Raw genomic sequence first — 23,918 nt, forward strand, 5'->3', positions numbered from 1 at the left:
AGAAACCTAAATGCAGAGTAATTGGACCCTGGGTGGCAGGGGCCAAGTGACAGTACTTAACCACCAAAGTCAAGGTGGACGTGATTACTGTAATGGACAGCAGAGTCAAAGCAGTACCTGACTCTAAGAGACTGTGGTATTCCCAGAAGTGAAATACATAGGAAGCCTACTAAATTTTTATTTGATCTGTATGAGCAGAAAAATTCCAGGTCAAGTGAACAAAAGTCTAACCTGTCTCATAAAAAGTCACTGCCCCTCAACTGATTCCCAGATTTGAACCAGTTTATAGACCCAAAATCCATGAGTGAAGGGGAGGCTGGGTCCCCTTGAGGAAGGATCCCAGGCCGCTGCCAAAAATTTATACTGGTTCATCTTTCTCCCAGTCTTCCCCAAGGGACCTTTGGCTTTTTACCAGCGTGACTGCACGTTGGAGAAAAGGAAATAATCAGACCTTTTGAGGATTACCAGACACTGGATCTGGACTGGCACTAATTCCAGGAGATTCAAAACATCACTGTGTTCTATCAGTCAGATTAGGGACTAATGGAGGCCAGGTGATCAATGGAGTTGTGGCTCAGGCCCATCTCACAGAGGGCCCGGTAGGTCCCCAAATCCACCCTGTGGTTATTTCCCCAGTTCTGGAGTGCTTAACCGGAGTAGACATATTTAGCAACTGGCAAAATCCCCACATTGACGAAAAATGGATTGTCAGGGAGAGAGACTAAGGTGGGAGATCTGACAGAAGTTTACTGGAGTACTCCAAGGGAGAAATATGCAATTCCTGGACTACTACATCGAGGAAACAGTAGAAGCTGTTTGAGTGTTTTGAAAAATTGAGATTTTTTTAATATAGAGCTTCAAAATATTTCTGCTATAAGCACCTTTTTTTTCCTTATTTAATATATGCAAGAAAGAAAACCGATGACTTATGCAAAGAAGACAACCCTTCCTAACTTCAAGAGATTGACATTTTTACACAGCTGGCTGTGTTTATTGCAATAAAATCAGTGAATTCATAGTCAGAGGGTTGACTATGACAAAGCTGATGAGTAAATTCAATTTTCTGTAACAAACATAAAGGAAGAAAAACAATTTCCTATACAACCAACCAACCCACCAGCTAACCAAGAAACCAAAAAACCAGCATCGTAATTTCAAGATTAAAAGTTATTTCACAATTAACCATTGGGGTTAAGAAAAATCTTGCAAGGAGACCTTCTTGAAACAAAACCGTCAGTTTTATGATGCGGGCTACATGTTAAGTACGGATTTAGCTTTGAGTGAGGCACTTTTCCCATTTGTCTACAGCTGTTTTTTAATTTTGTGCCTTTCAACTTAGTCCTACATTGAAGGATAGAGCCTACCTCAGTCTGAAAGCATTTGTGTCAAAAACTATTAACCACTTATTCGAACTTATGGATCCTGGATTTCTACTCTGATTTTCGTGAAGATTGAATCTAAGCTATTTGGAGCTCTATGTGTGTAGGTTTTAGTTTTACATGGAGTAAATAGCATTGTCTGGAAAAAGAGGGGGAGGGGGAGGGGGAGAGGAGTACTTAGCTCCTGTTGGGAGAATTGAATGAGATCACCCTTCTAACTGTCCAGCTCAGGGTCTGCACACAGTATGTCCTCAGTTAATACTCATTCTGCTCTTCTGATCCATCTGATCCATCTGTTGGATCTTCTGATCCAACAACCTGATGATGTTCAGCTTCTAACTTGTTTGAACTTTCATTGTAGCAGAGATGTCTCAGTACATTCTGTCTGCACTGCTTGCAGAACGTCTTTGGCCATGAGACCTTCAAAGACTTGAAGGTTTTTTGTTTTTGCTTTTGTTTTTCTCCACAGTTGTAAGCACACTCCTTGAGACCCAAATAAAAGATGTTTGGTAACTAATGATTTATTAATTTGGGGAATAAAAATGTGCTAGTTACTTATTTATATGTATTCCCCTATATTTGTCCCCACCATGGAAAACTTTAGTGAATTAGATAAAGCTCATAGGGCTGTTAATTCACATATTTGAAAATATAATCTTCAGGCCATGGAAAATACAGCAGGAATGAATGGGAGAAATCCTTAAGTAAACTGTTACATTTACTGGGAATGGAGGGGAAGTTGCAGGGTTGGGCATGTCTCCAGATATTGCAGAATATCCCCTGGAGGGACAAAGTCACCTCCAGTTGAGAACCACTGCTCCAGGTGAGGGGTTCTCCCCTCTATCTGCCCATTTGAGTCACCTGAGGAGCTGTTAAAAAAAAAAACAGGCCCTGGGACTTCCCTGATGGTCCAGTGGTTAAGACTCCTCACTCCCAATGCAGGGGGCCCTGGTTCGATCCCTGGTCAGGGAACTAGAGCCTGAATGCTGCAACTAAAGATCCCGCATGCTGCAATGAAGATCCTGCACGAGGCAACGAAGATCCCATGTGCTGCAACTAAGACCCAGCTCAGCCAAATAAATAAATAAATATTATTTAAAAAACAAAACAAAACAAAAACAGGTCTTGCTGTAGAATAATGCTGTCAGGGACTCTGTGAGTGAGGTATGGCATAGGCACTTTTTCACAGCTGCCTGGTGATTCTGTTTTGCAGCCGGGCTAGAAAACTAGGTAGTTTACACAGAGACTCAGGGTTATTAGGAGCTACTGAGTTGTCAGGGTTTTTTTATTGTGCTACCTAGGAATTCTCCCCAGGTGGCTTCCTTCTTGAGTTTGTGGTGATGGATGGGATATTTGCATACACCTTGACCAGTGTAAGGAAAATGGGGCTGTACCCAAAAATCTTGTTTACATTTGCAAACAAGATTATCAATGGATTTTGATATCCAAGAGATTATCAATGATTTTCATAGATACTCACATTTGATCTTGAAGTGAAACTGTGAGGTGGTCAGAGTGGTAATCCCAAGTTTATAGGATGAAGGAAGTGCTGCTTGAAGACCGTAAGTGATGCATATGGTTCCTAAGGTAGTTTTCTTGTCTTGCGTTGTCACTCATTGCCACTTGTGTTCACTGTGGGTTACTTTATAGTAATGAGGTTGGAAGGTTTATTTTTTCATGTATGGATTTCTTCATAAAAAGCAAAGAACTAATGCTTAAGGGTTCATTATTTACCAGGGCTGGTACAACCTCTGTTACCTTTCTTTTAAATTAAAATCAAATTATAATAATTATATTACTACCACCACCAAAAATTACAGTTTGATAAACTCTTTTATACTAAGCATTTTATATGTGACATTTCTGATCCTTATAACAACCTACAAGGGAAGCATTATTTTCACTGTTTTACAAATGAGAAAACTTAGTCTCTAAGAGGTTAATGTAACTTGTCAAAACTAGTTAGTGATGGCTCTAGTAGTTGAAACCAGTTATGTCTGCCTGCAAAGTCTACTGCTGCTCCTTTACCTTGCTGTCCCATCTATGGAAGATATCTCTAGGTGACCGTTACATAAGTAACCTTGAGCAACCTTTACACTAAATGCATGACTCTGATAAGATACAGTTGCCAAGTAGGCACTGGGCCTCCATCAGAGTGCTAGAGTCAGTTACAGCTTATCTCTGTAGGTGAGAGTATGATGTAGTCCACGTCCCAGCCAGCTGGACCAGAAAGGCCAGGTGCCGATTTCACCAGGGACTTGCAGTGATCTGAGGCATAGATTGTGAGCCCAGAATAGGCTGTCATATTGCTGAAGAGCAACACTGCCATCCACCCATGAAAAGGGTCCCAAGGAATGCTCCATCACCTTTTTAGACCAGAGCAGCAGAGGCACAAAGGACTTCCCCACCCTCCTTCTGCCAGGAACCACATCAGACAATGGAACATTCTTGTCCAATGTGGAGTTCATGACTATACAGCTATCATGGCCCTTTGCAGGCCAGCAGGTGTAAAATCTCTCTGTATTTATAACCCTTGTGTAGCACAAGCCCAGATGAGTTGGGTTTTTCTTTGGAAAGGATTGATTTCGTTTCCAGAGAAGTCTCAGATATTAGCAGCGCAGGGAGGAGGGAAGGGAGAGTCAGATAGATGGTCTTGGAAATGTAATAGCCTTTGACATGCCCCCTGGGGTCCACTGAACAGATTGAATGTGAACACTCTTTTCTCCGTTCGGACGGGCCCAGGCTGCTCAAATGTGCAGAGTGAGCATCATCTGTTTCAACACCAGAGATTTTGCTGACTCAGGGGCATATATCAGTCTCCACTGGGGACGTGCAGCAAATAGCCTAAAGAAGTCGCATCCTTTCCTTGGCCTCTCTGCCTCACCTCTCCTTGGGTCCTAGAAAGGAAAGTCTTATCCTTCAAAGGAGATGTAACAACAGATTATAAGGCATAAGCCATTACTTACAACATTATAGAATCGTCTAATATTAGAAGTGAAAGGGATAAAGGAGAACTCCTAACATGCCTTTCATTTCTAACTGGAGAAAACTGAGCCCCAAGGAGGAAGCGAGTTCTTCAAGGTCGTAAGCTCTGAGAGCAGGACCTGGGCCCCTGACAACTGGCACAAGGGTCTTTCCTCTACACAGAGTTGTCTTGCCTTTTGTTCTTAAGGAATGACTATGTAAATCAATCAGATGATCTGTCATCTGTATGCTTTCTTTTTTAGGAGGCGATATGTGTCTAGGATGTATTCAACTGCCGGTAACAATGACTTTGAATCATGAAGATGTTTATTCTTTACTTATCAAGAATTCTTAAAGTAGGTGGTTCCAGGGTTGGGTCAATGGCTTACTGATTAGGCAAGGACATTCTTCTGGCCTTTCTGTCATGGTCGTAAGCTGACCACCATAGCTCTATGCTCTACATCCTCCCATGATGGCTTTCCAAGCAGGAAGTGAGAGCGATGGTGGCAAGAAAGTGCCTCTTCTGCAATGTTCTCTCTTTTATTGCACAAAAACATTGCCTAGTAGCCTTTGACAGACATCCCTGTATGTCTTATTGCTCTCCCTCAATTAAGAGTTGGATTCAGAGGACCATCTTAAGTTAACTATGCTTCATCCCCTAGGGGTGTGTGTGTGTGTGTGTGTGTGTGTGTGTGTGTTTGTGTGTGTGTGTGAATTTCTCTGAACACATTTTAATACCTAACAAAACCACGCTTCCTTTAATAAGGAAGAAGAGAGAAAACGTCCTGTTGGGAATGTGACCAACAGAGTCTACCATATGTGTAAACACTTTAAAGGTGGACAGTCTGACTTAATATTTTGGCTCTATCACTAACTACCTCTACCAGCTTAGACAAGTCACTTAGCCTCCCTGAACTTTGGTTTCATTATCTATAAGATTAAGATATTATTAGTACCTTCCTCACAGAACTATTGTGAGGGGTGATAAGATAGTGTACATCAAGGGCTCATCAAAGTGCCCAATAAGGACCCAATAAGTATGATCTTGCTTTGTATATATATATTTTTTATCTTATTGAATAACTCTTTAAGGAATCAATTATTTATTGAGTGGCTCATTGATGAATGACATACAAGTGCCTCCCTCATGGAGGTAACGTTTTAGGGGGAAACAGACAATAAATGAGATGATTCTACCACCCCCCCACACCTTTCTAAACTCCATTCTTCCATTGGCAGGAGCAGGGGGTGATCCAGAACTCAGGGTGCTCTAGGTAGGTCCTTCAATACTTCTTTTCCCCTTAATACTACCAACCGTGCTACCAAAATTGGTTTTGAGACCTTCGGGAGCATGTTTACACCCTTTGTCACTGTACGTGTTGGTTACCATGAGAGGTCCATGTCTCCCAAGATGTTCATTATCACCCAGACTTTCATCCCCCTATGGCACTGTGCATCCTTTTTTTTTCCCTATCTCATCTCCCACCTCTTCCCTTAATGTCATTTGCCTTTTTGCTACAACTGAAATGTATTCTCCTCTGAGGATGTTACTTAGCCCTGCAGTCTTAGTGGGTGGCTGTTTCCTTTTTCATATTCCACACCCCTGTACCATTGCTCCTCCTGGCTCCCCCATGACATTTCCAGACCATTCTCCCTTCCTCCTCCTTAAAACATTCCTCATTTGCATCTCCTGCCCTCAGAGGGTATCACCTAGCATGCATCCTTGTTGCAGTCATCTACTGGCCCCCTGTGTCATGCCCCCTCATTCCTTGAGGAATTTAGTGCCAGGTTTACTGTCACTATTTCCATTATAATTCTTGGTGATTTCAGTAAGCACTTTCCAATATCCTAGTTTCTTTCCTTAAAGTCTTCTGCAATGATATCCCCCCCTCCTAATCACCTGCTGTCCTGGTCTTACCCTAGGTCTTATTGTTATCGATTACTCCAACCCCTCCACAATCCCAATGTCAAGCACCCCTTCTTCTGTCTTTCTAGCTCACTCTATCCAGTCCTCCAGCTTCCACAATTGTTCAACCTCATGAGACCTACAGCCTTTTGGTCTGTCACTCACCACGCTTTTGTCCTCATCCCATTCTTCACTGAACTTAAATTCTGTGAGCCAGAATCATAACCGCCATCAACTTCCTTGTGCCTCTCTTTTCCGTCGTGTCCCTCAGCTCTGGTTACACCTCACTCTTCATCAGTCTGTCCCTGTACCCTGTAGCTGAACACGGCTGGTGAGATACACACCATGTCGTCCACTGGTCTCACTTTAAATTTATTGTCAGTAACCTCAAGGGCGCCCTTGTGCTGCCAGCCATCATCCTTCATTCCCTTGAATTACTCACTTTCCCAATCTCCTTGATGACAATTTCATGCCTCATCCTCTGTTTTCCAGTTCCCAGTGCCTCCTCCCCATCTTTACCCTCAGCATAATGAACTCAGTTCCTCTTTCACTGAGAAAACAGAAGCAACCAGAAAAGAACTCCCACAGTGCCTACCTCCACACTTACGTTCCTAACTGCCCCTGGGCTTACATCTTATTCCTGTTGCTGTGGAGGAGCTGCGAGGCTCACCTGTCTACTCTCAGGCTAGATTCTCATCCATTCTCACTTCCCCAGGGTACCACTTTCATAATTCTCACCTTCCTCTCCCTCATCTATTTTTCTGTCTATCTCAAGTCATTCCCATCAGCACACAAACATGATACAGTTTCTCTAATCCTGACTTCACACACATCTCTTCTGTTTTCAGTAAAACTCACTAAATCCAAGTCCTCACTTTCCATTTTTGCTCAATTTTGAGCAGAATTTAGTCCCCAACACTTCAGAAAACTGTTCTTGTCTAGATCACTAGTGACCCCCACTTGGTCAATCGAGTGGTCCAATCTCAGTCCTCCACATTCCGGACCTGTCAGCAGCAACTGTAAGAGTTTAGCCCTCCCGCCTCCTTGAAACACTTTCTTTATTGGATGTCTAGGCTACCCCTGCCTCCAGTTTCCCTGCTGTTCCACTGGCCACTCCTTCTCATTTTTCATTGCTGGTTTCTCTATATCTTCCTGACCCTTAAACACTGGAACATTTCAGTACTCAGCCAAGGAAGCTCCTCTCTATTGCCACTCACTTCTTTGGAGAGCTGATGCAATCTCTGCTTTATATACCATCCATTCTCTTGACTCAACCTTTAAAATACAACCAGAATCCAGCCACTTCTTACCATTTCCACTGCCACCAATCACTCCACTCCAAGCTGTCAGTGTCACTCACTTGGGATATAATGGCCTTCTAACTGAGCTTTGTGATTCCACCTGTCAGAGGGAGACACCACTGTGGATGGTGTGGATGGGTGGTCATGGAAGCTTTGGAAGGAGCCAGCCATGCAAAGATCTGAACAAAGAGCATGCCAGATGGAGAAACAAGTAATGTGAAGACAGACAGGAAAGAGCATAGAACATCACTATCCAGGGGGTACTCAATACCTGATACAAAGGTAAAGAGAAAATTAAGAGTAATTGTCAAAGGAATAAAAAAATTGAGATCTGACCCACGAGATACATTTTATTTCAACAAAAGTGTGAATACCCACTTTCCTAACATACTAATATTAAAACCTGTGCCGATCTCTGTCACATAGGGTTTGCAAACAATGGATGAAAATAATTGTTTTGTTAGTAGAGTGTTTTAAAAAGCAAGGAATTTTATTTAGAAATCAGATTTCCGGCTCTTTTTGAAACTCTAGGAATAGAGTATATATTCGATAACACAACAACTGGCTGAAGTTAAGTATGGCTGCTCCCTTTAGATGGGCCAGTATTCCCCCATTCCTACCATTCTCCATTAAATATGCCTGCTCAACTTCACTCATTTGCATTTACTGCTTGGCCCCTGTAGGCATCTGATTTTGAAATCCTTGGGCTAAGAGGTGAAAAGATTTCATCAGTTTGGATATTTGAGAGGACTCACAAGACTCCTCTGAGTATAGTCACATAGGCTCTTATTTAAAGGGAGAAAGAGAGAAAGAGATTGTAGACAAGAACTGGACATTCAAAAGACATTCAGGCACACTCCCCAAGGTCCTTCTTGTTCTCATATGGGCTTGTCTCCAGATAAAACCACCAAGATCTGTGCAAGAAATCTTCACTTTAGGAGACCTCAACGCAGAAGTTCCCAGAGGCATTTTCTTGTCCCTCTGATTGTGTGGTAGAGCCAGGTTGACTAACCAGTTATGACACTGAAAACCATGAGTAAACAAATTGGCTCTAGGGATCACCAGGGGAGTTTCAGACTTTAAACAGCACATCACAAATCTCATTACTCTTATCTTAGCCATGAGTCAGAGCCAGATGTCTAGGTGTCCCAGAGAGAAAGACAGATCTTTTCCAGTCTGGCTTTAAATCAACTCTATGCTAATATAGAAGATAATGTTCTTTGAAGACAAGGTAGCCTGTTCAGAGTCATTGTACCAAAAGGCATCCAAGTTTTGTAAGGTCGTGAGTTTGACCTCTGCCAATAACCAGCCTCATCACCTTCTGATCCCTGTGTGAGGCTCAGTCCTGCTGTCCCCATCCAACCATTCCTTTACCACCCCCAACCATCTGCTTGTTCTAAGATAGCAAAGCTTGGCCCCCACCCTCTTTCTAGTCATCAGCTTGCCAGAGTTCTTGCTGTGGCCTTTCTCTGGCCCCTGCCCTGCTCTACCACTTCATTTGTTTCCACCTATTTATTTCTGTTATATTGTGAGTGTTTTTGAAAGCGGAGAACTGGGCTGGACTTATTTAATCTCTATGCCCCTTTCCCACACTCGCTGATACATAGAGCATGGGGCTGAGCAAATTTCCTTGTAAAGATTTTGGTTTCCATTCTTGATTTTATGTCAACTACTCCTGTCTCAGCTATTAACTCTGAGCCATACTCTGCAATTAATTAGCACTACCGTGATTCTCCTGGACTGGTCCTAGATGTCATCAGATACATCATTCCATCCTCTAGAAGTGACCACAATGGCAGCCTCAACTTGGGCTTTAGTGGAATGGTTGAGGGATTGCCGAGGCTCACTGGGTAATGGTCATATCTGAGATGCCCACGGTGTCTAGGAGAGCTATCAGAGATGTCACACCTCTACTGGTTTTAGTCCAGGTGACACCTCTTCTTACCTGCACTGAGAGGTACCAAAAGGAAATCTCTGCTTTTCTAAGATGGCTCTAGTGTGGTGGTATGTGGACAAGGCAATTTCAGGGTTCTCACAACATCCTGAGAGAAGATTAAGGGACATGCCAGATACCCCTTTGCCCCAGGGCTAGCCCAGGGCAGAAACCTCACTAGTGTCCTGAAAGTTTTCTGTTACAGTTGCTTCCACAATGACTGTAGGCCTATCTTCTACTCACCAAAGACATGGCTAGAGATCTGGGGTCTGGGTATACTTCCAGGCTCACTGCTTGGCTCAGAATATTGCCTTGTGGCTTGAGCTTGGTTATGCGTCTCCTGGGTTGATAAAGTCTCTGGGCTGCCTTACAGGGTCTCTAATTTCCTTTAAGTATTGCTGGAGAAAGAACCTCTTCCTGGTTTAAGACCCTATCCTTACACTATGTTGCTGAAGCAAGTGGCCCTGTCTCTGATTCCCCAATCCATCTGCAGACCCCTACCTCTGGATCTATTGGCCACAAGCTGAACCTAGACCTTCCAGGAAGGATGATTCTGCTCTTCCATAACATTGTGGCTTCTCTCGAGCTGAAGGACCAAGCATGAGTGAATGTATTGCATCCTCAGGCAGAGTGACAAATACCTCCAACCCTGGTGTCCTTGAATAGTATTAGTGCACCTTTTCTCATGAGCTACTCCATAATTTGGGGCATTGATGAATCACCCAACTGTAAACGTGGATTTCTTCTATCAGACATTAGAACAGTTTACTCAGATATTTCAATAATTGTGGTCAGAGAGGAAAACTCCTAACCTCATCTATTAAATGAGAACATTAATACTTCCCTCACAGGGTTGGAATGACAAATTAAAATTATTCTATATATCACCTAGCATAGTATCTAACACATGGTAGGGTCTTAAAAGATGCTAATTCCTTTGTCCCTTCCTTTCTCTTCTCCACACTTGTGTCCAAATATCTTATGTGACCTTTTGGAGAGCTCCAACTTTCAGTAGACTGGGAAAGTTAACCTACTTCCAAAGATTCATTCACTTGAGTTTATCGGACACATAAAGTACTAGAAGAGTCCAATACAGTGACTGCCAGGTTGGTTTCCACTAGACAATACTGTTAAAACCAAACCTTTTCTGTGCTAAATGCTTTAGACCCAAAAGGAAGTATTTACTTATCCCAGAAGTTTCCAAGCATCCAGATGTTATATAAACAAAGCACTTGGCCAAACTACCCAAGGCATCTGATTTCATAGGGGTATGCAGATAGATACCCTGATGTTCTTCCATGACTTAGTACCAAAGTGAGACTTCTCCCAGGGGTTCACTTATGTGTTCAACCTTTATCACGTTTACCACGTGATAAAGCAGTAAACTTTATAGATCTGTGACTCCCAGACCCTAGTCCAAGAGAACATTACCCTTCAAGAAAGTATATTTGGATGAATAATAAAGAAGTGGAATAGAAATGGTTCCATCTGGAGATGCTGATTTTTATTCTTGCAAGGCACATGCATGCAGTCAAATAAATACTGGAGTGGCTGCAGAGAAAGGGAGCTCAGAAGTTTCCTAGGATATTAATGCATTTAATTTCTATGTATTCAAGTGAAAAAAATGTGAGAAATGCTTTCTTTGTCCTTGGTTAATTGCTAGATAAAGAAGATTATCCTGCAGGAGCCTCTTCTTTCCCATCACATATAAGCCAGCACATTCTGATTGTTTATCTCCTCAACGTGCTGCCCCTGGTGCTGCGGGTGTATTCTGTCTGTGTGAAGAGCATCTCTAGAGACGGCAAGAGGTTTGTGTTACATACCAGCTCTCTGGAAGGAAATTCAGCGCTGGGTCTCAAGAAACCCTTTGACCTCATGATTTCATTTCTAGGAATCAATTCTGAGCAGATAACTAGCAATGCAGACAAGGACATATGCACAAAGATGTTCTTTGCTGAGTTACTTATCAAGTGGAAAAAATAGGTTATGGAACTTCCAAGACAGAATGGTCTCCACCATGTAATTGTATGTGTACAAATACAAACACAAAGAATAAAGTACGCTAATAACAGCTGTCTTTGAGTGGTGGTATGATAGTTTTGACTTTACCTTTTATACATTTTTAATGTATTTTTCAGAGTTTTCTACAGTGGGTGTGAATTATTTTAATATTATTTTGTTTATTTCTTGAAAAAATATTAATGGAGTGCTTACAAGGTGTCATTCTCTGCGCTGGGTGCTAGAGACACAGTGGGAACTCCACTCGGACAGAACTGACAGGTCCCCTCCTCCCTCCCCCTCCTCTGGGACATGGCAGTCAAAGGCATCTGACAAACGTTGAGCCAATAAATACATAATAACAAATAGACATATGTTATATGAAGGAATGGTAGTATGGTGCCGAAAGACCAGCAGAGATGACAGAATTTCATATGGAACAGGACAGGAGTCAGAAAACTATGGACTACAGGTCTGTGGCCTACAGTAAGTCCCCTACATACGAACGTTCAAGTTCTCGAACGTGTGTGAAGTTGCAGCTTGCCCTCCGTCTCCTGTTGCTGACAATCCTTCAGCTCTACCATCTCCCACCTCCTCCCCCTCCTCCAGTCAGTAACCCTTCTTGCCTGTTCACTCAATGCCAGCCCCTGGATGCCAGCTGTTGTACCGTACTGCTGTACTTCTCAAGGTTCTGTCCTGTAAGATTAAAAGTGTTTTCTTTATTTTTTGTGTTTGTTTTTTATGAATTATTTGCGTGAAAAGTATTACTATAAACCTATTACAGTACAGTACTATATAGCCGATTGTGTTAGTTGGGTCCCTAGGCTAACTTTGTTGGACTTATGAACAAATTGGACTTACAAACACGCTTTTGGAATGGAACTTGTTTGTGTGGAGGAGACTTACCGTATTTTTGTTTTACATTTTTAAAGGATTATAAAGAAAAAAGGAAGAAGAATGTGTCACAGAGACCACAGACTTCTGCAGAGTAAATTATTTGCAAGTAAAATATTTATTCTCTGGCCCTTTACAGAAAAAGTTTGTTGAGTCCTAGTTTGGGACATCAGGGGTGCCTCTCTCAGGAGATGACATTTAATCTGGGAACTTAAGAAACAGAAGAGTTAGGGGAAAAAAGTACCCCCCCCCACACCACTGCCACCAAAGTCTTGTTAGAAGAAACTTAAAAAAACTTTAGTCCAAAAAAGCTTTTTGTTGGAAGTTGGCTTCCTTTTCAGGTAAGGATAGAGGGAGGTACATTTGAAGGGAATAAATACATGAGTTTTTAAAAAAAACTCGTATAAATAAGTTTCTTAGGCTTGTCTTGATCCTCTTTTCTCAAATTCTTATATATGGTTGATTTGATTTTAAAATACCACCAACTTATTGTCATTTTTCCAATCCTGTGGCTTTCTCAGGTACCAGCCCATTCTAAGCTGCATTGCTCATAACAACAGTAGCAACTTTGATCAGTCATGTATTTACTTTCGAGCCAGGCATCCTGCTACGTACTTTCAACGCAACGTCCTACATAATCCTAACAGCTCTGCAAGATGATCACTAGTATCTGAATTTTACAAAGAAGGAGCAATGATCAGAGAAGCTGAGTGGGGAGCCCATGGTCATGCTGCTGGTAACCCATGGAGCCAGGACTGTGACCATGACAAGCTCAAGTCTTGTGTCTCAAGACTGGGCTCTTCCTTTTATGGGCACCTATCAGTGTGGGTTCCTCCCTCTTCTCCATTTTATTTGTGGTGTTACCACCAGTTGAAAGCCCTTCTCACCCCACCACATCCCCCTCCTTTCACCTCCATGCCCCTGCTCTGCAAGTAGCAGAGTGCTTTTGCTACCAAACTTCACTGTCCAAGGCAAAAGAGGAACTAGATAGAACAAGAAGAGCTTTTCAAAATGCTGTCGTAGGGGGTCAGAATATGTGGCCTCCAAATGTGCCACTTTGATATAAGGATTATTTTGAGCTGAAGACAGTTGAGAAAGAGCAGAGTTGAAAAAAAAAAAAGCTCTCTGCCCTACCCCACATTTGCCTAAAAGCAGACTTAGACTCTAAATCATGGTTTTTAATTACCTCAAAAACCGTGGTGTTATTAGGGGGGACATTGCCTCAAGATGCCACTGAGCTTGTTGAATAGCATTGAAGGAGGGTAGACTTCCTAGCTTTCTCACTAGTCCCTTATCAGCTTCATGCTAAAGTAATTTTCCTTGGATAGGCTCATCTTTCTTCCATTCTTCCTTTTCATGGCGTCCCAAAACAGTACAGGGGAGGAAAAACTTTTTCCCTCTATCCTCCTAGGTTTGGTGGCTGGGGACCCTTCGAATTAAACTGACAAAAGACAGATTAACAAGAGAAAAACAGACTTTATTGCCATGCACAGTGCATATACTTGTGAGTAACTCTAAGGATGGTTAGAATCTGGGCTTAGATAGCATCTTCACAAAGAACAATACATTTGTAGAGAAGTGACAAGACAAACAAACAGGGTTTTAGGCTTCCTAGAGTGGCAAACTGTGGGAAGGTAAATCAATCTGTGGGGCAAACTAATATAGAGTTGCTTTAGTGAGGTTTGTTATGTAGATTCCTCTTTGTGCAGCACTATGTTGATAAGAGTCTCTGGTGATTTAGAGTCTAAGCCTGCTTTTAGGCAAATGTGAGGGAGGGTTTTGGGTCTGCTCTTTCTAACTGTCTTCAGCTCAAAATAATCCTTATGTCAAAGTGGCACATTTGGAGGCCGCATATTCTGATCCCTCTACGACAGCATTTTGAGAAGCCCTTCTTGTTCTTTCTAGGTCTTCCTTTGCCTTGGACAGTGAGGTTTGGTAGCAAAAGCACCCGGCCTGGAGCTAGGAGACCAGAGTGTAGTGTCAGCAGATCCCCGGCCAGCAGAGAGCTTCCAAGAGAGTCCCTGACCTCTGGTATTCAGTCTCCTCATCGAGTACAGCTAAGGGATTGAACTCAATGTCTAATCTCTAAGATTCATCCATTTGCTTATGTGTCTGGATCAGTCAGGGTGTAGTCAGGAGACAGAAATCATGGCAATTATTGAAACAGAGAATTTAATGTAAAAAATTATTAACTGGGTAAGTGAAATGTTTGTAAAAAGTATACTGTGGTAGTGAAGGCAAGGAGCAGCTGCCACCCTTAGGACCTGGGGGAATATAAGTTAGAATTATGATAACTTAGAAGCTCAGGGAAAGGGGGCCCTATGGAGCTAGCTCAGATCTCTGGAGAGAGGGCCCAGGCTGGCTGGTGCTGCTCTGGAAGGGGAGGGGAGGGGAGGCGGGATGTGTCTGGTTCTGCTTTTTGGATTCAGCTGCTGCTGCTGTGGAAGGGAATTGCTGCGGCCAGAGAGAAAAAGTGTTGCACAGGTGAAACGACAGGAGCGAAAAGCAGAGGTCCCCTCCTTGAAGCCTCCCTCTAGTGCCCCCTACTGGCAGGGCCTAGCAGGGAGCTGCCTGCAAAGTACTTGTATTAGTTTGTGGACAAACTAGGGGCTAGAAGGATGGCTTTGGAGCTGAGAGATAACAGCTCAATAACTGGCACAAAGTTCACTGCTGGGATTGCAGACTGGTGGCCCAGAAGCCACTTAGGGCCGCATCTGATCCATAAACATGTCTTGTGTGACTATCACAAAAGTTAATCAAGCATCTGTGTCTGGGTTTGTTTTTTTTAGTCTGACAATCTTCTTCCTGAGAAATTCCACAGAATTTCATCCTTCATGATTTATACTTTTTAGAAACAAACAAATGGGAAGGCAGCTTGGAGATTAGCTATCTCAATAATCAGTTTACAGATGTGAAGGTCAGGCCCTTACAGGGTGAGAGGATTTTCTCCCAAATTACACAACCAGTGAATGAGATCTTTGGATTCCAAAGTCAGGATTCTTACCACTTCCCCTCCCTGTCTTGTCCTGAAACTGGGTGTGCTCTAGCCTCTTGCCACTCAGAGTATGGTCTGTGGACCAGCAGCACAAGTCTTGTTAGAAATGCGGACTCTCAGGCCCCAACTCAGACCTACCAAACTGGAGAATCAGAATCTGATTTTAAAAAGATACCTCCATGGTTTTTGTACATAGTGAAATTCGAGAAGTGCTGAAGATAGCTTTATTGAAGTAAGAAAAAAATAGAACATTTATTGGACGCTAGTGTTTTTCTCTGGGGTGGGACCAGGGTATGGGGCGTGCAGATTGGTTCTTAGCAAATGTCCTGACCATTCCTCTGATTCTTATCTTCTCTTCCCCCAATTTGTAGGCCCACATATAGGCATGCAAACACCACATGTGCACGCACTAATACATGTGCATGCATGTGCTCCCTCTCTCTCTCTCTCTCTCACACACACACACACACACACACACATTCATACATGCACACACACCCTCTGAGCCATTTATGATCTGGCCTCTGTCCTAACCTCCAGCCCCAATCCCTTACCAGGTGTCCCACGAGTACTGTGTTCTACTCACACTGAACTACTTGCAGGGAGTTGCCCAAACACATCAGTTGTTCTTTCAGCCTCCCTGTCTTTGCACGTGCTGTCTGCTGCTGCCTGCGATACACCCCCGTCACCAAGATGGAGACCTGACTGACTTCTATGTGTCCTTCGACAACAGCTCAATGTCTTTCTCTTGGAAGCCTTCCCATGTTGTGTGAGGTGTATCCAGGCTGTGCTCCTCCTCTGTGATTTTAAAATACCTGACATATACCTTTATTGGAGCACTGTTTCTCACCAGGAAATAATCACAGATTTTGTGGTTTATCTCCTTGAATGGAAAGAACCATGCCCCACTGAGCAAGCCATCCTGGGGACAAGCAATGAAGAAAGAATGAACTGATGCAGAGCTACGAAGTCTGACCAATGCTTATCCATAAAGAGCAGTGAAATATAGTAGTTGAAGCAGGGACTCTGAGGTCAGAAGTACTGGTCCCAAATCTTGATATTTCCATCAGTTGTTGACATTGGGGAGCTACTTTATCTCTCTGTGGATCAGTTTCCTCCTGTATAAAATAAGGATAATAACAGTATCTCCCTCACTGGATTGTTGTAAACATGAAAGGGGATCAACAATGCCTGTGAAATGCTTATCACAGAGCCTGTCTAGTGGTTAGTGCTCACCCCGTGTTTGCCATTTTGCTGCTATTATATGATATATTAGGCTCCTTAAGTTTGTTCAGCACTTACTGTCCCATTATTTATTGCTGTATGACTCAGTGGCCTAAAGCAACCATGGCATCTATTTTGCTCATGGAGCTGCAATTTGAGTGGGACTTCCCTCCTCCCTCCCTTTTCCCCCTTCTTCCTTCTTCCCTTTCAATATGTTTTTTTTTTTTTATTCCAAATGTTTACTGACCAAGTATCATGAGAGAAACACAAGTTTTCTGTTGGCTGAATGGGATGTTGGAAATTCTTGGCAGGGAGTTGCACTAAACGGAGGCCAAAAAATGCTGGAAGCCTAACAGACCTAACTGGGGAAAAAAGTTCCCTCTCTGCTCTGGTCTAGAAGTCTGAATTACCAAGTATAAGGAATTGTGTGAAACTCCAGTGTGAACTGGACTGGTGGTGAGCTCCCAGGGGTCTAACTGGGAGTGGGGAGGAAGGGCAGGGCATCTCAGATGTGGGGCCCTTGGCCGTGGTCAAGGTGTTAGGTGGGTTGTCTAAGTTTGAGGAAGTAGAACCCAGTTCTTTCCTGGGGAAAGCCTGGGTGGACACACACAGGGTTTGGGACTTTTCCAATTGGTTGGGGCATCAGATGCTGGTAGGAAACTAGCATGGGGACCAAACACAAAGCCAGTCTTGCAAACTAGTACCACTTGGTGTGAATAATAGGGAAGCTACAGCCTGAGGCTCACCCAAGCACCTGACCGAATTCATTCTTGCTGGAGATAGGTCATGGCAACAGAAGATGGTTTTAAGACACCCTCATCAGTGAGTAAGGCAATCCCACTTAACACCCGATGGCCAAGAACCGGGCAAGATTAAGTCTGCTGGGAACCAGATGCTGAAAGCCCTTGGCCAGTCAGGGCTGGATCAGGCAGATAAACGCACAGGCTAACGGGAAGACTAACCCAGACGTTATTACAGTACAGCATGACCCAGGCCTGAGTTGGGTTTGCAAGTCTTGACTCATTTTCTCAAACACAAGTGTCAGTGACCTAATACAGTGGGAAATTGCTCACTGCATTTTCTGAGCTATGGGCTGAGAAACTGGTAAAATTGTAATGGAGAGAAACCTTGGGTCCAGGAGCACAGGTCCAGCAATTTCCCCTAGACATCCCCATGTTTGACTCCCTGCAGATCTTTGCCAAAATGTCCCATTTCCCTGAGGGCTTCCTGAACCATCTTATTTAGAACTGTCACCTCCCACCCTGACTCTCCTTTTCCCTGCCTCTGTGTTACTTTTCTCTATAACACTTATCAGCATCCCACTTACTGTATCTTTTACTCATTTATAATCTCTTTTCCCCAACTAGAATGTAAGTGCCATGAAGGCAGGGATTTTCATGTGTTTGTACCCTGCTGTATCCCCATTAACAAAAATAGCACTTACCTAATAAGAGGCATTTAATGAATGCTTATAGACTCAGGCATATTTCATGAAGTGACATATACGGAAAAGAAAAATGAAATAACATATTTCATGACTTTGAGCGATGTAGAGGTGAAAAGTTACAATTCACACAAGGGAAGGGAATCCTAGTTAGTGAAAACCATTGACAGCACCAAAGTTATCATTTCTTTTCATCTCATGGAATAAAAATAATAAAAGAAGGAAATCTGCCACTGGGAAGATAAAGCAGAGCATAGTTGAATTGCTCCTTTTGGGGACCTACCTGCCAGTTGATTAACCAGCTAATGAAGCTCTTTGCTTTACGTGGGCCCTTCCCAGCACACATCTGCATAAATAAAGCATCCGCAGGTCAGGAGAAGCTTCCTTTCTGTGAAAGACAAATGATGTTCTTCGTTTGATTTACAGTCAAGGCTGAGCAAAAGAACACTTACCTAATTCGTATTCAGTATTTCCACTGCATGAAAGACATTCTCCAAAATTTGCTTCTTGGGTTTAGTAAATGATGTACTAGCACAGTCGTTGATAATTAGTAAGTACTCAATATTTAGTAGGAAAGAATTATCCATGTGCTTCTGGAGATTTGCCACCTCTATGAGGATGCTTGCTGGCTTCATTGGAATTCCATAAATGTGTGTACAGCACTGTATTTAAATGATATCATAAATTAACTGATTCTATTACAAAGCACATAGTAGTTACATGTGTTGAAGAAAGGATAGCTCATTGCGACTCTCTTCCACATTCCCCTAAGAAATCTGAACGTTGGCTGTGGCTTGGAAAAGGTCCTTCTTGGGTGTTTAATAAAATAAGCTGTCTTGTTGGGAATTGCTGTTTTCACTTGCACCATGTTTTTCCTTCCCATTTCTCCCCATACCTGCTTGGCCACAATTTTCCCTGGAAAATTCCTCTAACCATAACCCCACAAGGACTTTTGTGGCACCAACACTTTTTTTTTTTTAATATTTATTTATTTATTTATTTTTGTCTGTGTTAGGTCTTCGTTTCTGTGCGAGGGCTTCCTCTAGTTGTGGCGAGCAGGGGCCACTCTTCAATGCGGTGCGCGGGCCTCTCACTGTCGCGGCCTCTCTTGTTGCGGAGCACAAGCTCCAGACGCGCAGGCTCAGTAGTTGTGGCTCACGGGCCCAGTTCCTCCGCGGCATGTGGGATCTTCCCAGACCAGGGCTCGAACCTGTGTCCCCTGCATTGGCAGGCAGATTCTCAACCACTGCGCCACCAGGGAAGCCCACCAACAGTTTTTTGCTTAAAAATAAAACGACAGAATTTCCCTCATCTGAAGCTTATGCATCTGAAAAAAGATACATCAAACTCAGCTATGGTTGATCTATTTTAATATGTAAACCTGGTGAGACTATTATTTTTTGAATACCATTCCTAAGAAGTCACATTTGTCCAACATTTCTAATTGGCCACCAACATCTGTCACATTCCACCTTTTATGTCTGTGACACAGAATTTCTAGGATGCATTAAAATGGGCATCAGATTTTCTAAAATGTTGCATGGTCTCTAATCGCTTGTATTCTCTCTCCACCCTCTCCTCTCTCTTTCTCCTCCTCACAGGGCTGATAGTCTACCTAGGAATGATGGGGGGAGCCTTCATCCTGGGGGGCCTGGCTGATAAGCTGGGGAGGAAGCGAGTTCTCAGCATGTCCCTGGCCGTCAACGCCTCCTTCGCCTCCCTCTCTTCCTTCGTACAGGGATATGGAGCCTTCCTCTTCTGCAGACTCATCTCAGGCATAGGGTGCGTAATTACAGAGGTTCAGCTGGACCTCCCCCCACACCAACCCCAAGACAGTGGTCCATCATCCATCCTGATACCCTGACTCTGAGTGGTACCTCCAGAAAACTTTGAACTGAGTTTTTGTTTGACTTCCAAGATACTGTGTTAAAGTTGAACCTTAGAAAGGGGTTAGGTTGTAAAGTCAGTCATAAGGTCAAAATAATCCGACACTGCCTTGGCCGGTCTTTCGAATTCACTGGGTTATTTCACCACTGAGCCTAAGGGTGGGACAAGGCAATTGGGTTCCTGCTACGACCATTTTTAGTGTCTGACTTGGTTCTTACTTTCTGTCATTTTCTCTCTGCAGTATTGGGGGTTCTCTGCCCATTGTTTTTGCCTATTTTTCTGAATTCTTGTCCCGGGAGAAACGAGGAGAGCATCTCAGTTGGTTAGGCATCTTCTGGATGACTGGAGGCATCTATGCATCTGCCATGGCCTGGAGCATCATTCCACACTATGGTGAGTGCACTGGCTTAAAAGAACCCAGGGGCCCTTGTTACTATGACACCTGCATCCGAACAACATTCCCTGTCCTCAGCCTTATTCCCACACTCACTGGCAGTTCCTATGTATGACCTTGATCTTTCTAAAACAATTCTAACACTGGAGACACATGGCTAATTTCAGTACACATGTCTTCCTGGAAATAATGCAGTCTACCCTCCCTCACTTCCTCCCTCCTTCTCTCCTTTCCTTCCTTTTCTTTGAAAGGACTTCAACCTTCATCTCCTCCACCCCTCCTCCTCACAGCAAGTTAGGCTCAGTAACCCCATTTTATAGATGTTGTAACAGAAGCCAAGAAGTTGGTGACTTGGCCAAATTGATGACTTGGCCTTGGCCTGACCTTGGATCATGATGCCCCCTCCCTCGCAGTGTGGTGCTCTCATATACCTTCCATTTTAGTGCCTGCTGTCACTCTTTCAGCTGCAAACGTGGAGCAGCCCTTACAGACAAGGTCTTGGTTTCAGCTGAGACAATTTTATTATCTTGGATAATTGCAAAAACTGGATTTTCTGGGCAGGGACTTGGCAACATTAACTTTCACTATTGGATTTTATTAAGAGTAAAGTAGGGAGAAGGCAGCAGTTTTGAATTTGATTATGCCTTTTGAGTATCCTGGGTAATATCATCATTACCCTTCAAAATTATGTTTGGTGAACCACTGATTATGGGTGTAGGCTTTGCCATCATCCAGAATCCTGCAGACCATAGGGAGGAACAGAAACTGCCCCTGAAACTGACCAACAATTCTCTACCCATTCCCTTCCTTGGTGTGTGTGTATTTATTGAAGTATAGTTGACTTACAATGTTGTGTTAGTTTCAGATGTACAGCAAAGAGATAGTTATTCTTATTTCTTTATTTATTGGAGTAAAATTGCTTTACAATATTGTGTTAGTTTCTGCTGTACAATGAAGTGTATCAGCTATATGTATATCTATATCCCCTCCCTCTTGGACCTCCCTCCCACCCTTCCTAACCCACCCATCTAGGTTGTCACAGAGCACTGAGCTGAGCTCCCTGTGCTATACAGCAGGTTCCCGCTAGCTATCTATTTTACACATGGTAGTGTATTTATGTCAAACCTAATCTCCCAATTTGTCCCACCCTCCTCTTCCCCCTCTGTGTCCACATGTCTGTTCTCTACATCTACGTCTCAATCCCTACCCTACAAATAATTTCATCTCTAACATTTTTCTAGATTCCACATATATGCATTAATATATGATATTTGTTTTTCTCTTTCTGGCTTATTTCACTCTGTATGACAGACTCTAGGTCCATCTACATCTCTACAAATGATCCAGTCACTTTCCATATTTATGGCTGAGTAATATTTCATTGTATATACGTACCACATCTTCTTTAACCATTCATCTGTCGTTGGACATTTAGGTTGTTTCCATGTCCTGGCTATTGTAAATGGTGCTTCAGTGAACATTGGGGTACATGTGTCCTTTTGAATTATGGTTTTCTCAGGGTATATGCCCAGTAGTGGGATTGCTGGGTCATATGGTAGTTCTATTTTTAGTTTTTTAAGGAACTCCCATACTGTTCTCCATAGTGGCTCTATCAACTTACATTCCTACCGACAGTGCAAGAGGATTCCCTTTTCTCCACACCCGCTCCAGCGTTTACTGTTTGTAGATTTTTTGATGATGGCCATTCTGACCAGTGTGAGGTGATACTTCACTGTAGTTTTGAACTGCATTTCTCTAATAATTAGTGATGTTGAGCATCTGTTCATGTGCCTCTTGGCCATCTGTATGTTTTCTTTGGTGAAATGTCTATTTAGGTCTTCCGCCCATTTTTTAATTGGGTTGTTTGTTTTTTTGATATTGAGCTGTATGAGCTGTTTGTATATTTTGGAGATTATACATTTGTCCATTGCTTCATTTGCAAATTTTTTCTCACATTCTAGGGTTATCTTTTCCTCTTGTGTACGGTTTCCTTTGCTGTGCAAAAGCTTTTAATTTTAATTAGGTCCATTTGTTTATTTTTGTTTTTATTTTCATCACTCTAGGAGGTGGGTTAAAAAAGATCTTGCTGTGGTTTATGTCAAAGAGTGTTTTTCCTATGTTTTCCTCTAAGAGTTTTATAGTGTCTGGCCTTACATTTAGGTCTTTAATCCATTTTGAGTTTATATTTCTGTATGGTGTTAGGGAGTGTTCTAATTTCATCCTTTTACATGTAGCTGTCCAGTTTTCCCAGCACCACTTATTGAAGAGGCTGCCTTTTCTCCATTGTATGTTCTTGCCTCCTTTGTCATAGATTAGGTGACCACAGGTGAGTGGGTTTATCTCTGGGCTTTCTATCCTGTAACATTGATCTATATTTCTGCTTTTGTGCCAGTATCATACTGTCTTGATTACTGTAGCTTTGTAGTATAGTTTGAAGTTGGGGAGCCTGATTCCTCCACCTCCATTTTTCTTTCTCAGGATTGCTTTGGCTATTCGGGGTCTTTTGTGTTTCCATACAAATTGTAAAGTTTTTTGTTCTAATTCTGTGAAGGATGCCATTGGTAGTTTGATAGGGATTGCACTGAATCTGTAGATTGCTTTGGGTAGTATAGTCATTTTCACAATATTGATTCTTCCAATCCATGAACATGGTATATTTCTCCATTTGTTTATGTTATCTTTGATTTCTTTCATCAGTGTTTTATAGTTTTCTGAGTATAAGTCTTTTTCCTTCTTAGGTAGGTTTATTCCTAGTTATTTTATTCTTTTTGTTGCCATGGTAAATGCGATTGTTTCCTTAATTTCTCTGATTTTTCATTGTTAGTGTATAGGAATGCGAGAGATTTCTGTGCCTTAATTTTGTATCCTGCAACCTTACCAAATTCACTGATTAGCTCTGGTAGTTTTCTAGTAGCATCTTTAGGAATTTCTGTGTATAGTATCATGTCATCTGCAAACAGTGACAGTTTTACTTATTCTTTTCCAATTTGTATTCTTTTTATTTCTCATTCTTCTCTGATTACCATGGCTAGGCCTTCCAAAACTATGTTGAATAAGAGTGGCGAGAGTGGACATCCTTGTCTTGTTCTTAATCTTAGTGGAAATGCTTTCAATTTTTCACCATTGAGTATGATGTGTGCTGTGGGTTTGTCATATATGGCCTTTATTATGTTGAGGTAGGTTCTGTTTATGCCCATTTCCTGGAGGGTCTTTATCATAAATTGGTGTTGGATTTTGTCAAAAGCTTTTACTGCATCTATTGAGATGATCATATGGTTTTTATTCCTTAATTTGTCAATATGGTGTATCACATTGATTGATTAGCATATATTGAAGAATTCTTGCATTCCTGGGATAAATCCCACTTGATCATGGTGTATGATCCTTTTAATGTGTTGTTGGATTCTGTTTGCTAGTATTTTGTTCAGATTTTTGCATCTATGTTCATCAGTGATATTGGTCTGTGATATTTTTGTCTGGTTTTGGTATCAGGGTGATGGTGGCTTCATAGAATGAATTAGGGAGTGTTCCTCCCTCTGCAGTTTTTTGGAAGAGTTTGAGAAGGGTAGGTGTTAGCTCTTCTCTAAATATTTGATAGA

General features: G+C 42.4%; 1 protein-coding gene and 1 non-coding gene across 4 annotated transcripts in view; both read left to right on the forward strand.

Moving 5' to 3' along the window:
- SV2B (synaptic vesicle glycoprotein 2B) overlaps positions 1 to 23,918 on the forward strand; it is an 82,236-nt gene that overhangs the window by 9,000 nt on the left and 49,318 nt on the right. For 2 of the 3 annotated variants that reach the window (XM_032623500.1, XM_032623501.1), the window contains exons 2-3: positions 19,640 to 19,820; positions 20,167 to 20,318. The exons of the other annotated variant lie outside the window; for it this stretch is intronic. In XM_032623500.1, coding sequence (XP_032479391.1) covers positions 19,640 to 19,820; positions 20,167 to 20,318 — 333 coding nt within the window. The remainder of the gene's footprint in view (positions 1 to 19,639; positions 19,821 to 20,166; positions 20,319 to 23,918) is intronic. 3 annotated transcript variants of the gene reach the window in all.
- TRNAG-CCC lies at positions 2,279 to 2,351 on the forward strand. Its single transcript has one exon. It is a non-coding gene; the product is annotated as a tRNA-Gly (tRNA).

This window comes from Phocoena sinus, chromosome 2 (genome assembly GCF_008692025.1).
Source record: "Phocoena sinus isolate mPhoSin1 chromosome 2, mPhoSin1.pri, whole genome shotgun sequence".
In the NCBI taxonomy this organism is placed as follows: Eukaryota; Metazoa; Chordata; class Mammalia; order Artiodactyla; family Phocoenidae; genus Phocoena; species Phocoena sinus.